At 36.8% G+C, this 16142-nt stretch overlaps 1 protein-coding gene across 1 annotated transcript in view; it reads right to left on the bottom strand.

The window, feature by feature from the left end:
- The window catches only part of TCF4 (transcription factor 4), a 379623-nt gene that overhangs the window by 114236 nt on the left and 249245 nt on the right, over positions 1-16142 (bottom strand). The window contains exon 8 of the mRNA XM_049782162.1: positions 15483-15532. Coding sequence (XP_049638119.1) covers positions 15483-15532 — 50 coding nt within the window. The remainder of the gene's footprint in view (positions 1-15482; positions 15533-16142) is intronic.

Below are 16142 nucleotides of genomic sequence, written 5' to 3'. Positions count from 1 at the left end.
AGGTGAATACAAGTACTAATGGACAAATAAATAAAAGCAAGGCAGACATTTCAGAATATTATCAAATAATTTTCTTTCCTAAGGGGGGCAAAAAAAAGAAAGATGCTACCTCTAGAAGACCAGCAATGAGAGAGTTAACAGACATATGCTGTATAATTAGGAGATGCATTAATGATTATGAATAGTAAATGATTTGGTGCAAAGAAAAAAATTTAGTCCAAGGGACATGTACCTATCTTACATGTTTATTAGTAACTGTATATAGCTAGAGAATTCTGCTATTAAAAATCCTGCATTATTGGTGTAAATACTTCCAAGGGTACATCAAATTGTAATCTTTCATACGACATCCATCAAACCAGGCTGGAGATTTTGACAAACATTAAACACAGTAAGGAGGCAATTATGTATGCATGATTTAATCTGCAACTAATTAATATGCAAATTTATTCATATGTTAGTTACTAAATTAAAAATGCAAAGAAGCCCTTATGGTGATTCTCGAAATTTTGCACAAACAGAACATTTAAAATGTAAGAAAAATGAAGTTTTTTTCGAAACCTATAACATACTTTTAGTGTCTCCAGAACCTGTTGCATTAAGAAGACACAAAAATATGTGTTTAAATACTAGATAATCATTTAAAAGGTGTGCTAATTTTATGTGAGAATGTGGGAACAGAAAGGTTAATCAGAATTCTCTCGAACTCTTAAGAGATACACTCTAATTACCAGACAAATGGTATTCTATTTCTAAGCTTCATTCCTTGCTTTTAGGGCTGGTTGTCAGAAGTTGGTCATCTTACTGGTATCTTGAACAAATCATTAGGAGAATAAATAGTATTTGAAAACTACCAGATATTGGGAAGGTTCTGGAGGAACTCTGAAACCATTTGGTGCTCACTAAACATACAATTCATTCCTAAAGATGGCAACTCACTCTTTTCTTTCGCCTTTGGGAACAGCTCTTTTCAAACAGAGAACTGGAAGGAAAATCTTGAGGGAGACTAGAAATTCTCTCAAAATCTCTTCCAAATAAACCTTCAAAGGAAAATAAGGCATCTAACCCAAGAGCCACAACCTCCCCCCTAAAAAGCAAAAAGTCATTTTCATCTGAATTCAATCTGGCTGTTTTAGCCCTGCATTTTCCAGACAGTCCAAAAACTGATTGGAATCTTTGATGGGAGATGAGGGAGATGAAGTGGTGATCATTTAAAAATATCTCTGGGTGTCTGCATCTAAGGGAGTATCCATTCAAGTGCATATTTTATCCCTTTGGCTCTGTTGTCTTTTGCAAGAATCGGATTCCTCTCCGACCTCCTAGGGATCAGCAGCTAGATTGTGTGTGGATCACCTCCTCTGATTACCTTTTCAGCTGAAGTCCGACGGCCTGCTGTATACAGCTCCTGGAGCTGGCACTGGGAACAGCTGTAGTGGCCTCAAGAAATCAACACAAGTCAAGTGTGCGGGAGCACAATAACAGCGTCTACGGCTCTTCCCAGGGCACTGAACTCTCACCCACGTTAAAAAAAAAAATCGCCATCCGCCTCATCGCTGCCAAGTGACACACAAAAAGGAAGTTAACCATTGGCTGTGACTTGCATTCACAGTCTGACTCTGATCTCCCAGCTTCCCTTAGCCCATTCTGATGCCAAGCGGACTACAGCTTGCCCATTTCATTCCGACCACGGCAGCCAAAAAAAGCACTGCCCCGCCGTGCAACGACAAGCAGTCTGTTTTGATATTAGGGCCTCAGTACGCGATCTAGGAGTGTCAGATGTCCCCAAACTCTGAACCCTCCCCTGAGGGACTCTCTCCAGCCTTCTTTGGCCAGAGAGAGGGTGAACATGCCACACATCCTTCGTTTGGAAAGCGCAGGGGAAGGAAACACGCTGTCCGCAGGGCACAGACAGAAATGGCGAGGGAAGCCTTTGCTGGGGAGACGACTTACTCCTGCCCTCCAATTCAACACCAGTCTAACTGGAAATGTTAACTCATATTCTATTCACTCCCTGCCAGCTAGCACACAAGCCCACACTGACTTACATAAGAAAAGGGAGTCTCTCTTTTTTTTTCTCCCCCTGATGGAATGAAGTCTTAGTAGACACCAACAAGTAAACATCAGAATTCATTTTTCTTCCATAAAAGAAATGGAGACGATTTGGGGGACCTGAAGAATGGCTGTTTGTATAGCAATGCTCAGAGAAGGAAGAAGCTAGCCGTTAACTGTCTTTGTGCCCAACACATTATCTTTTCTTGTCTTACTAAATGCCAGAATCAGTCTCGAATCTGAACCTGGTTTAACCTCTGACTGTGCCCGCAACGGTTCTTGTCTCCAGCCTTCCCAGATGATGCGTTTTATGATTCCAATAAGGCACCAGCAGGTGAGGGTTTCAATTTGGGGGCATTTCAGGAATCTGAGAGTAACTGAGCCATCTTTAATTTTTACAGGTGACTCAATTTTTGTTGTGACCAGAACTGAACATAAAGCTTTTAAGAGCTTCAATGTACACATTTATGCATTCATTACACAGTGTTAAATCTAATTTGTTCTTTTTACTGTCACAGGAAGCACATGTTTAAAGCAATCTGTTTCCTCATGTGAATGCTTTCCTGTCTGTTTAAAAAAAATTGCGACACACTTTACCCCGAGTAACCAAGAGGTGATCATAAATATCCCTAAATAGCATTAAACAGATATGAAAGACATTAACACTTTCAGAATGCCAAAGTAGTATTAAAAAAAAATTCTAACAGATGCTCCTAGGTCAAAAAGTGAAATGTGTGTTTCCTGAAAAAACACTCTCATCAGAATCATAAATGAACTGTGAGTGGAGAAGTGAGGTGCTGCTGAACAAGCAAGGATCCTTTTGGTGAGGAACACAACAAGCCATTGCCAAAGTGTATTGCCATAAAAAGCCAAACTGAAATGAAGTTCGATGGAAACCAATATCCTTTGTAATCCACAAGGTGGCAATGACTACAAATGAGGGTGGCTGACTCCATCTCTGTGGCTTCCAAGAGAACTTGTCTGGGAGGCAAAGCACCAGCCCTGCTCTTGAGGCACAAGTCATCCAGGCAAAGCATACCTTTCTGAAGGCGTCCAATGAGGAGCCTGATTTTTCTAGGAATCAAAATTCGGAAAGGACATTCACTCTGATATGTGGAGATCAAGGGTTCTCTCCACACACACACCCTTTGGTAGCTGGTTTCTTCTTTGCTTCTTCTTAAATGCAATTGTTAACTAATTGACCCTTATACCAAAAATCAAACAAACAAAAAAAAAACCCAAAAAATAAAAACAAAAACTGCTTTGAGAGTCACACAGTCAACAAGCTAAAATACCTTTTATCTTATGTAGTCAGCAGTGGCATAGAGGAAAAACACATTACAGTGTGGTAAAAGTAGGAATTCAGCAATTCTTTGAGTTTGTTACATCTGTATAAATATTCCTGTTCAATGTTAAAAACTTACCCAAACAGCCTTAAGTAAATCAAGGTTTTTTTTTACTTTTTATAAGAGAAACAAACTACCATCTCTGCCCACCAAGCCCAGATCTCTTCAGCTGGGGAGACCCAGGAAAAGACCAGTCTTTCCCAGGGCACCAGAGTCAGTCTTCTCAAAGTAGAACCCTACACTGCTTCAGAACCTACTTCCCCTGGATTTTAGGGGAACAATGACTGCACATGAAAGAAGCATGAATCTCCTTATCATTTAGAGGCAGGGCTGATTTAAGAATAAACAAATTGTTGACAAAGGAAATCATATTGTGAACAGCTTTGTCATATTGGCCTGGTATCCTATTTAACATTAAAAGCAACAACAAACTATACTTCCAGCACAAACTTTAAAAAATGATGTCTGATGATTAAAACAATAAATAAATAACTGACTAGCAAGCTTGGTCTTGATATTACTGTATAGACAAGAAGAGAGGAAAAGGGACTTGTGATATTTCATAACTTTAAAAACAAATAACTTCTAATAAGTAGAACTCTGTACACATCTGGGATGTTAGTCTTAGTTTCTACTCCGTGGCTAACTACAAGTGAGCTAAATGTTAAATTTTTCTCAAGCACTGGAAGTGAGGGAAATTAATATTTTGTCAGTGATTAATATTGTTGGTATCAGCTGTTGCCACTTCTTAGCTATTTAAAATGTACCAGGACTATGTTAAGCACAGGGTATAACATTTTTTATTTTGCATTCTGCCCTCAGAAGATATTATTTCCCTCATTTTCAGGGGAAAATTCAAGTGTATTATATACAGCATGTTTCCAAGGTCACCTAGCTAATTAAGGGGCAGAGCCAATTAAAACCCAGTTGCAGGCAAGTGGAGACAGTTCAGAAGGGTGGAGCACATGTTTGCATATGCAAGGCCTGATTCAATTCCTGGCACTGCCAGGGTGGAACCCTGGTGGCCTCTCTGCACCACCATGCCTCCAAGCCCCAGAGACACTGCATCACCAGTCTCTCTTGTCAGAGCCATACCACTTGGCTGACTACCCTGCTAGTCCCCCATTAAAACCCAGGTGATCAGACTGCATGGCCTTAAATACTTTATCACATGCCTCAATAACAAAAAGAGTCTCCTGGATTGCCTTGGTTAACTGAAAACACGGGGGAAAGAAATTGTGCAAGATAACCTGTACACTACTAAAAGGTATTGTGGGTTATTCTACAGTGAGATGATACTTCAGAATATTTATTATTCCGCATTATCTAATACTTGCTAAGAAAACACTAATCAGGTTGTGATTTTGTTATTATCGAGAACTTTAAGAATCTGCAGAACAGAGAGCAGATAGCCACAGGCCACACTCAAGTATTACATCTATGGACACGGGAAGAACTGTGATGCAAACCCACCTCCACCATTGCTGGCTTTGTAGATTGAAGCATGTGTTCTCACCTCCTGAGTACTCCTTTATCTGGGAGTAAATAGTAATGTCTATCTAACAGGACTTTTGCACTAGATACAGTGTTTGTTCTTAGTGTATACACAGAAAAGGCACTATGTTAAACACATGTTATTAGTATGTCAACATTATCTCACTTAGTAGGTCTCATTTCTTCTTTCATAGTACACCTTGAACTTTTTTTTTTTTTTTACTTAAGTCAGGGTATTGGGAGAGTAAGTAAAGGATATCAGACATTAAATAGGAAGCTCCAATATTTCAATAGATCTAGTTGTGGTATAGCAATTGTTCTACACTACTTTTGTTCTTATTTTCAATTACTGGAAATACAGTCTGGGCAGTATGCATAAGCACTGAGTTTAGATTTTACGGGAAAAAAATATCTACTTAAAACAAGACCCATATCTTCCTTCAAGGTGATTATGAAAGTAAGGTGATGTAGCATGTCCACAGTAAGCTGAAGGACAAAAAAGTCCTTCCTATACCATATTACACATGCTATTTTATTTCTAAATATGACTTTATAAAAAGGTCCAACTGTACTTTTAAAATGTGAAGACCATTTTCACAAATTGGGAATTAACTTAGAATTTCCTTTAATATGAAGAATCTTAGTTGTGAACTTTTATTATTTTAAGTAAGAGATAAACCAGAAAGTTCGGTTGCATGGTATCAACATTTTAATATTAAATGGCAATTTTTTTAGCTGGTTTTTTTTTTTTTTTTGGTTTTGGGGTCACACCTGGCAGTGCTCAGGCGTCAGTCCTAGCTCCATGCTCAGAAATCGCTCCTGGCAGGCTCGGGGGACCATATGGGATGCCGGGATTCGAACCAATGAGCTTCTGCATGAAAGGCAAATGCCTTACCTCCTTGCTATCTCTCCAGCCCCTAAATGGCTATTGTTAATGTGACAAGGAATTTCCCAAAATGGCTGAGGAGACCTAGATGTTCCTCCTATCCACTCAATCTATGTGGCTATACTACATGTTGCCTCTGGACCTGGTGGAAGTGCTCCAGGGCCACATCTCACATGGTATTTAGTAAACCAGGTGTTGCTAGAGAGCCAACTAGAGTTGGCCATTGTCAAGATGGTTCTATGCATCTTACTTCTCTAAGGTCCCGCTTGACAGTTTCTCAACTTAGTTGAACAGTGTGCTAGAACTGTATAAATGAAGGAGTGAGTGAGTAAATAGCTCTGAAAATGCTTCATTTCTCTTCTATCCAGGAGCTTTCGTTTAGTTATTAAAAGGCTCTTGTTACTAGCTAAGTTGGTATAACTTATTAACGGGAAACAAAAGGGCTTGTTAATAAGAAATAAATTGAGAGGCTGAGTTAATGTACAGTGGGCAACCTAGGTTTGATAACTGGTATTCTATGAGATATCCCTAAAGGCGCCAGGAACAATTCCTGAGTGCACAGCCAGGAGTAAGCTCAAAATGCTGCTGATATTTGCCACCCCCCCCACCCCAATAACAAAAATGTAAAAGAAAAAATAATTCACCACTAGGTGATGCTCAGAGGTTACTGCTGGCTGCTTTGTTCTGAGGAAAATACCCTCCTGATGGTCCTCAGAAAACAATGAGATGCCCAGGATCTAACCTGGGTCAGCCATGTCCAAGGCAAGCACCTTACCTGCTATACTATTACTCCAGGCCTGTTGCTATGTTTTTAATGAAGTTTTACTCTTACTTGTTAACATCTCAAAAATTTAGACTTTTAAATGCTATGGCTAGTATTTACACTCTACTAAATGATTTATTTTGTACTTTAAGTTCATTTCATAATGAGCAAGCCAGAAAATATTATTGTACCTTGGATTAATATACCTGAGCACCTGTGAAACAACTAAATTCCCCAAACAGGGTTACTTGAGAACATTAACGCTAAGAATCAACCACCTACTTGAAACTGCTTTTTCATAGCAGCTAATGATATAATGATAGACTGTGCCAATCGGTAGAATGAAAGCCATTACAATATTATTATAAATCTAATCCAGGAGGCACATTTAGAATAAGATGGGTTGGGAGGGAGGAGGCTGCTGTAGACAGTTTGGAGAATTCTTCCTCAGATGATATCAAAACAATTGTTTCAAAACAGCATTTTTTAAAAAAAAAATCCCTTAGTAACAGTGGTGACAGGAAGCTTTTGTGTATTTGTATAAGAAAAACATCACAAATATCACTTTTCTGAAGAACTGTCTTTCTAACCCTAGCTCATGGGTCACAAAGAAAATGCCTTTTAATTACCACTATTGAAAGCACAAATACTCAGCAAGATACCAAAATGTTCCTTAAGGTTTGCTAGAAAGTACAATATGAAATAGTTCTATTTTTCAGTTCGCTAAAATACTCAAAATAAAATGATACATTTAATTCACAAATAGATCCTCTTATGATTAGTCTAGAAAAAAAGATATATATCAAGTTTCCAATCTAGTAGTATATTTGATTATCAGATGACAAAGTCTGACCAGAGAGAACAGGGTGTCGCTAAAATACTTATATATATAATAACACTGACATAGTCCTCTCAAAATACAATTTGGATGCATTCTTTCTGAATTAAAATCTATACTTCTCATAGAAACCTAAATCATTTTATTCCAACTGTAGACTTCAAGTCTTCTGCACTACCTTCATTTCTCTGAAGAGGGAGTAGAAGCTAAGCAAAGCATGAACATCAAAGAGTTCTGTACCTATGAAACAGCTGCAACTCAGAAAAAAAAAAACAGAATCATTCACATACTGCTGTTTCAAGAAAAAAATAATTGAGTATTTAAAAACTACAAAATTCACACTGCATTTTAATAAAATCCCTTATTCCTTTCAAATGAGCACTTTGGTACACAAACACATCCTGGGACAGTTGAGATCAAGGCTGAGAGTTTCATGCTATTGCACTGAAATTCAACTGTATGCTCGATTTAAGAATTCAGTGCCATTTATTTGAAAAGAAAAGGAAAAAAAAGCAAGTGTCTATGAACAGCCGACAATATTTAGTCTGCCTTACCAAAATAAAAGTTTGCTATTTTTGAAGAGCACCTCACACTTTTAATGATTATTGTGACATCCTGAACCTTAGTTAATCCCCCAAGTACTGTTGTAAATACACTGCTTTTAAAAAAAAAACTTTAGAATTATTTGAAACTTGGGAAACATTCTTTACCTGGAAAATACAACACTTGCCAGTGGTTGGGACAAATTTTATTGTCAAAAATAGTATTTCAGTCAATAAATTTCAATCAATGAATCAGTGAAATTTTAAACTTAGAAAGGCAAGATTATGCATTATTCCACAAAGTTCCCAGTAGAACTGAATGATATATGAGATTGAGATTGTTGTAGTTTCAAAATACTTGTAATTCCCACTACAATTCTCTCTCCAGATAAAGCAACCTTGCAGCAGCTTTTAAGATTACTTAATAACTAAATCATTCAGATAGAGTGCAGCACTTCATTTCAAAACATATATTTCAGAAGCCAGAGAGAGTATGGTGGGCAAGCTGTGTACCATATATGCAGTTTCTTGGTTTCTAGTCCTACCTTGACCAAGCACTACTGAGAGTAATCCCTGAGAATCACTGAGAATCTTCCACTTCTCCCTAGAAAACAAACAAACAAAAAACCCAAACCAAACCAAAACTAAAAAACTGAACCAAATCAAACTAAAACATCACTATTACCACCACACACTCTTCAGTAGAAGTGACAAACTGAATTCAGAACAGTGCCCTGAAATGAATTTCTCTTTTGTCAACAAACAAGTTTAATTTTACAATAAATACAGTTGCTGACATTGTTGCTTCTGTTGCTGATGTTGTAACCAAAGTCTGATTAAAGCCCTTGCTTGTGAAGAAGTACAATGACATCTTGGCTAGAAATAAACACCCAAGGGAATGGGAAGGCAGAGATTCATCATGCACACGATTTTAGGAGTTTGCTGAGTAGTACAATAAGGCAAAACTGGCCAAAAAGGGGGAAGAAGGTGGTAATGGTTCGCTGGTTTGCTTTGGCATTTGAAATATGTTCTTACTATTTGTAATTATTTTAGAGCATTCACAAATACATGCAAGTTCTATAGTTACCTTTTAGAGTGTGTGTGTGTGTGTGTGTGTGTGTGAGAGAGAGAGAGAGAGAGAGAGAGAGAGAGAGAGAGAGAGGGAGGGGAGAGAGAGAGGGAGGGGAGAGAGAGAGAGAGAGAGAGAGAGAGAGAGAGAGAGGGAGGGAGGGAGGGGAGAGAGAGAGAGGGAGGGGAGAGAGAGAGAGAGAGAGAGAGAGGCCAACCCTTCTATTTTCTCTTTACATTAAAACATACACAGCAGAAAACATCTACATAAAGGGTAAAGGAATAACTATGAAGGTGAGAAGATGGTAGAGTTGATCTTATTATATATAAATAAATCTTGAGATCAGAGCAACAGCACAGCAGGCAGAGCAACTTGCCTTGCATGTGGTTAATCTGGGTTCAATTGTAACCAACTGAACCAATATGAGCCCAATTGAACCCAATATGGTCTCCCTAGCCCGCAAGAACTGGCTCCTGAGAGTAGAACTAGGAGTAACCCCTGAGTAGTACCAACTGTGATTCACAAACAAAAACAAGAACAACAGCAACAAAAAGAGAGAAAGAAATATTTTAGCAAACTCTTGGGAAACTAAATTGCAGAGAATTGTTACTATTAACTATTTTGCATATTAAACCCAGTGAAAACTTAAAACCTGGTATTTCTCTGTTTCTTTCAATCCAGTAATTTATAAAAAAGCATAAACTCTTATATCCTTTAATTGTAAGGGAGAGGAAAAGTTTGCTTTTCAAAGAAAAGCAAAGAAACAATGCACATACCAACTTTTGAAGTCATTGCTTAGCTGGTTTAATGAACTCAATATTAGCTGCACACGTACAAAGTAATACTTCCTTTGTGATGAATATTTTCTCATCTTTCAAGGTACCACCACTGTCATGTGGCATTCTAAATGAACTGTGTGAATCCTACTTTTATCCTCTTTGGATATTGCTTTATTGTTCACCTCCTTCCTATTTACATGCTTTTTGCTAGTCAAAAGCATAATTTCAGTATTAAAACTTTCTAGTTTATTATCTTTAACCAGAAAATAAACAAACTAAGATTAAAGATGACTAATACTTATATTTAGGTGTAAACAGCTAGAGCCAGAGATTTTTAGAAATGTTTACCTTTCCAAGCCTGAATCAAAGTGGTGCCTTCCTTTATACCTTATCACCTAAGTGGCTAATTGTAGACCCACAGAAATAAAGCTTGATGCCTAACAGTTCATTTTATTTATTTTTTGTTTTGTTATGTTTTTCAGCCACACCTGGTGATGCTCAAGGGTTACTCCTGGCTATGCGCTCAGAAATCGCTCCTGGCTTGGGGAACTATATGGGACATGGGGGGAATCAAACCGTGGTCGATCCTAGGCTAGTGCCTTATGCCTTGTGCCCTATGCCAGCACTATGGCCCTTTTAGATTCAGTAAGTCTGAATCTAACTTTATTTTTTAACAAAAGTTATATTAATATTAGCAAGCTCACATTTTGTTGACATGAACAACATGATTATGACTTCCTTGTCATCAATTTCAATAATAGGAAAAGGGAAATTATACAATCTAAGCATTGAGATTTTCAATCATATATGAATTTTGGATCTCTAATAAGGGAGAATGATCTTCTTTTAAATTGTTTATAATATCTCAAGCATTTGAGGAAAAGTATTTTCTCAAAAAGTTAAACATCATGTTTGAAACTGTGAAAGATGGTTTTTATCGGTGATGGGAATGTTGCCCTGGTGAATGGGGGTGATCTTTACATGATTGAAACGCAACATCAATCATATTTGTAACCAAGGTGTTTAAATAAGGATATTAATAAAAAGTACCCAAAATTTATCTCAGTGATATTGCAATATTCCTATTAAGCTCTTTGTAAAATTCCTACCTGGATTTATATATATATTTTTTTTTTTTTGGGGGGGGTCACATCTGGCAGTGCTCAGGTGTTACTCCTGGCTCTATGCTCAGAAATTGCTCCTGGCAGTCTCAGGGAACATATGGGATGCCGGGATTCGAACGACTATCCTTCTGCATGCAAAGCAAATGCTCTACCTCCATTCTATCTCTCCAGCCCCTATATTTCATTTTATTTGGGAATTATTTCCTCATAAAAATCCACCAACCTGGCATCTCATACCCAATGATCTTTTGTTTTTCAAATCTGATAGCAATTAACTCATATTTCAAATTTTCTTGAAAGGGTCAAATCTTGTTTTAGTATCTTTTTTTGTGTGTGGTTTTTGGGTCACACCCGGCAGTGCTCAGGGATTATTCCTGGCTCCAGGCTCAAAAATTGCTCCTGGCAGGCACAGGGGACCATAAGGGACACCGGGATTCGAACCGATGACCTCCTGCATGAAAGGCAAACGCCTTACCTCCATGCTATCTCTCCGGCCCCTTGTTTTAGCATCTTTACAATAAAATCCCTTGGTCCAAAATTATCTCTCACCAGTTAATACAAAGCTTTTCAGATATCCCTAAGTTAAAAAAAAGCAACTGAAACTTAATATGGAAATATATTACTAAAAATTGCCATCTGAAAAATAAGATCATTGATCATAAACCATTTCAATGAAAATGCATTGTATTTCCAGGAAACACTTAAGTACCTAGAATTACAATGAGGGATGATAATAAAACCAATATTGAAGTTTCAAAATGGAAACAAATTTGCCACTGTTTGAAGTGACAGAGATGTTAATTAAATAGCTTTAATAAAATGTGTAACATTTAAAAATAATCAAAATTATGAGTTAATGAAGAGTTGTATGTGTATGTATTTACCTACTGGACACAATAAAGCTTTTGTAAGACATAATATTTGTGTTTACATCTATTCTGAATGTTTGGAAAACATTCTTAAATGAACAGAAAAAGAACTTTGTTCTTTCTAGATTTCAATGTTTCCATTTTCATTTCCAGGAATCAGGATGGCTCTTTTTTTAGAAGTTGTGATTTAATGTTCTATGTTTTTTTCTGCATGAATTTATGACTCAATATATGTGATGATTATTATATATCATGTAATGATTATTAATTACATAAAATAAATTTTCTGCAAAGAGCAATAAAGTTTTAAAATATTGAATTGAGATGGCATATGGCTTCAAATGTAAAGCCAAGCTGTAAAAACTGAATAAGAAGTGTACAGACAGCAATAGAAAATTAGCTATGAAAAATGGTTTTTGACATCAACAGAGGACAAAGCTTTACTAAGATCTTATTAAAAGCTGAGAGGTATCAAAAACTAGGAATTGACTGAAAAGGGTAACATACCAACCTCTGATCAAACTGTTCTTTTGTGGTAAGGGCAATTAGATAGTTGATATTTTACCTAGCCTTTCCTTTTAAAAAGAAGAAAGAAAAACATCGCCCAGGCCCTATGAATAGGCGACTAGTCTCCAAGACTTTCCACTACTCCTTCTTCTAGCTTCTAAGGTTGCAGGATGATTCTCCTGCCATCCTCTCACTGTCAAGCTTCCATAGTGACTTAAGGTCTAGAAGCAGCTACACAGTACAAACAAAAATCCAAGAATCCTGCCAGATCCATGGCATGATTTTAGGCAGGCTTATGTTTTCGCTCCCCCACAGATGCTGCAGTATTTTCAAAAACAGGGCCAGGCAAACCCTCATTTTCCTGATTTCTTGCAAAGACCCAGCCTAATGGCGGCAAAGCAAGCCCAGTCTCTGTACCATAGACAGAACCTAAAAAAAAAAACTTCATGACAGATATGACAGTTTAAATTTCCTTTGTTTTTCTTTAAGAAAGGGAAGAGCCCATTTGGAAAAAAAAAAAGTGAGTTGACACAACAGATTGTGACAGATTTATTACTATTTACCATAGTAAATATGTATCAAAGAAAACATATAAATGTCTTTATTTAGTCATAATCACTGCAAAAGAAACCTTTTGTTATCCCCATTTTAAAAGTATTTGCATTTAAAGTTCAATCACATTGCAGCAAGTTGTAGAGGAAGCACTTTGTAAGTAAATATTCATTATTACCCATGTTCAAGAAAAGGATACATAGGGCAAAAATCTAAGAATATAGAAATACAGACCTACTGGGACAAAAATGTAGGAGAATAGACGGTTTCTTTGGATCAAATTAAAAAAATACATTTTCTGCAGGGGTAAGGCTTCATGATTTAGTATAACAAGGTTATATACAACAAAACTAAAATATAAATTAAATTCTTATTTTTTTGTTTTTAATTTTGGGAGAAGGCCACTCCCAGTAGGGCTTATGGCTATACCCAGCCACTCTTAGCGGTGCTAGGGGCCTATACAGGGTCAGAGATCAAATCTGAGCATCCTGTACTCAAAGCATGTGTTCCCGCCAGCAGAGCTATCTCTAGTCTCAAATAGATTTTATTTTTAAAGAAATGACAATAACTAGGTGACTAGATTCTAAAATTGTCCAAACTGTTAATTCTTCTAGCTCGGGATAAAAAAAAAAATAAGAATCCATTTCTATTTCAACTGAACTTTTCTTCTTGTCTTTGCAAAAATAAGGGGGGGGGGGGAAACTAATTTATTTACTATTAAAATGTTTAATCAAGATAAATTATCTAAGAAGAGTAAACCAAAACTGACCAAAAGCCAAAAATAAAATGATAAAAAAAATTAAGTCCCAGACTTATTAAAGAAAAATCATCATAATAGCAAAAAGAAAAAATAGACCAGTTTTCTATAGTGATTTGTCTAGTGATCAATTACAGGCAAATCCTTAAAATCTAAAAGTGGATTACAAAAAATTATTGTTGATTAATGTTATCAGACATATACATATATGATCCGACAATGCCGCCCAAGAAGTTCTTATACATTTTGTAGGTTGCTGCAAACTTTTAGCATTGAAAAAAGGTAAAAAATTGAAATGAGGCATGAGAGTACTATAACTCTAAGTAATACACTGCTTTACAGCTCAGAACAGAGTTGTTTGATCACTTCTGAATATTCAAAGGTCTACTTCATGTACTTAATACTGTTCATATTAGGCTTGGCAGATTTAAAATGTAAATAGCTGTGAAACTTTAATGAAGTTATTAAAAACGAAAGTTTTATATACACTAAAACCATCACAAATTTTTCAAGTTTTAAAATATGCTTATAAAACCTATGTGGATAGAATTCAATTTCAATACAACTTAGAATTTCAAAGAATAAACTACCCATTACATTTTATAAGTGACACACTGGTAGTCCAAAGTATGCCACTGTTAGTCTTAGCTCCACAATATTTTTCTATATTTATGAATAATTTTGAGCTGATTCTTCTTTAATATTACTTTAATATTACTAAGGCTATAATAATCAGCTTACAAAATTTTGTGAGTTTTTTTCTGATAAGGCTTATCCTAATATATCCTTTTGACAATTTTCTTTTGGATTAGCTGTAATGAACTCACGTGTCAAATACACAGGTGTTTGGGGGTGATCTCTCAGCATATTTGCAAATCCAATATTCTTTTAATTTGTTAAATATAAAATAGAGCTAGCTAATATTATTGATAATATTATTCAGAATGCCGATAATATGAAATCAGAAATTTAAGTATAATTTTATTTTAAAAGTGTAAAATGTTAAGATTTGCTAACACATTTTCCTAAATAACAGTGCCCACAGAACAGAGAATTACATTAAACTATATACATACATACGCACACACACACACACACACACACACACACACACGCATTGTAAAGACAGAAAAATGACTAAGGAATAAAAGGGAAGAGACAAGGAAAGAATTATTCTTCTGTATACAGAAAAAAAATTGCTATGAACAGACCAGTTCTAAACATATTAAATTATTGAAAAAATAAAATTTGGAAAAAAAAATCTAGTGAGAATTCCAAGAAGATTTGGTTGGAACCTTAACCAACTCTTGCTGTCAAGAACTGGAGGCACCTCGGCAGCTACTGTGTGTTGCTCCCGCTCCTTGAAAGACCCAGAATGCTTTTGGTTACAGCTGCTTCTTGTCACCTGCTCTTCCAGACACAAATGGCTACTGACAAAGCTACCTTTGCAGCAGTAACCTCTCTAGGAAATAGAGACATTCTGCTTGCACTCTGGGCTGAAACCCATGTAAATTTTTCCTAAATCCTCTCCACAAATCTCCTTTCGCATGCAAATCCACAAATCATCATAATACTGACAAAGAATTTAACCAACACATGAAACTAATACTCATTCTCTTGCAAGACCAGCACAGGTAAAAACTCCTACAACTTCAGGCACCTTTTCAAGGCTCTATCAGAGCTGAACCTGCTGAATATCAACATAACTACCCAGTCTTCCAGGATACGCAATAAATCACTCCAAAGAGGGGCAGGTGGCCAGACCTGTAGGTCATTCCTAGCTCATCCACATTCTAGATAAACGGGCTGCCCTGGCATATGGAACCTCATTTACTCCTATCTCCTACCCATCAACACAAAAGTGAACCAAATAAACAATACGCTGAGCAGAAATAAGCAGTACTTACTGAGGATGGCAAACCTGGAGGAACTTTTCGAACTTTCTTTGTCTGTACCTCTGAAAGAAAAGGAAATGAAGAGTCCGTGAGCTGCCCGCTTGCCTGACCATTTTCCTAACTAAAATAGATTAAGTCACTAGCCATTTAGTTAAATCAGACCAGCTTGTATTAAATCATTTTAATAGCAAATTATCAGTATCACTTTGTTGTCCTAGCAGAAACCATATACTTCCTTGTTTATAAAACAGAGGTCCTAACATTTTAATGCTTTAATTTTTTTAAGATTCCTCATTCCGGCAACAAGAAAAAATAAGAACTAAGCATGTGCTAAAATAGTTCTCCTGTGAGGGTAAATTCTTAACATACTCCCCACCCACCACCACCATGCTCCCCACACTGTATTGGGGTGGGAAGTTGGGAGTCTGAGAACTGAACAACATGTTTAAAGGAGTATACCGGGTATAGGATGGGAAGGGTGACATAAGACAGAAAGTGAAGAAAGAAAAGAAAGTAAAGATGGAGGGAGAGAGAGAAGGAAGAAAGGAGGGAGGGAGTAAAAGAGGGAGAGAAGGAAGATAGGAAAGAAGGAAAGGTGGGAGGGAGGGAGGGAAAAGAAAGGAAGGAAAGAAGGAAGGAAGAAAATGAGGAATGGATGGAGGGAAGGAAGGA

Source organism: Suncus etruscus, chromosome 10, assembly GCF_024139225.1.
Source record: "Suncus etruscus isolate mSunEtr1 chromosome 10, mSunEtr1.pri.cur, whole genome shotgun sequence".
Lineage (NCBI taxonomy): Eukaryota > Metazoa > Chordata > Mammalia > Eulipotyphla > Soricidae > Suncus > Suncus etruscus.
This window is presented reverse-complemented; position numbering and strand designations above follow the sequence as displayed.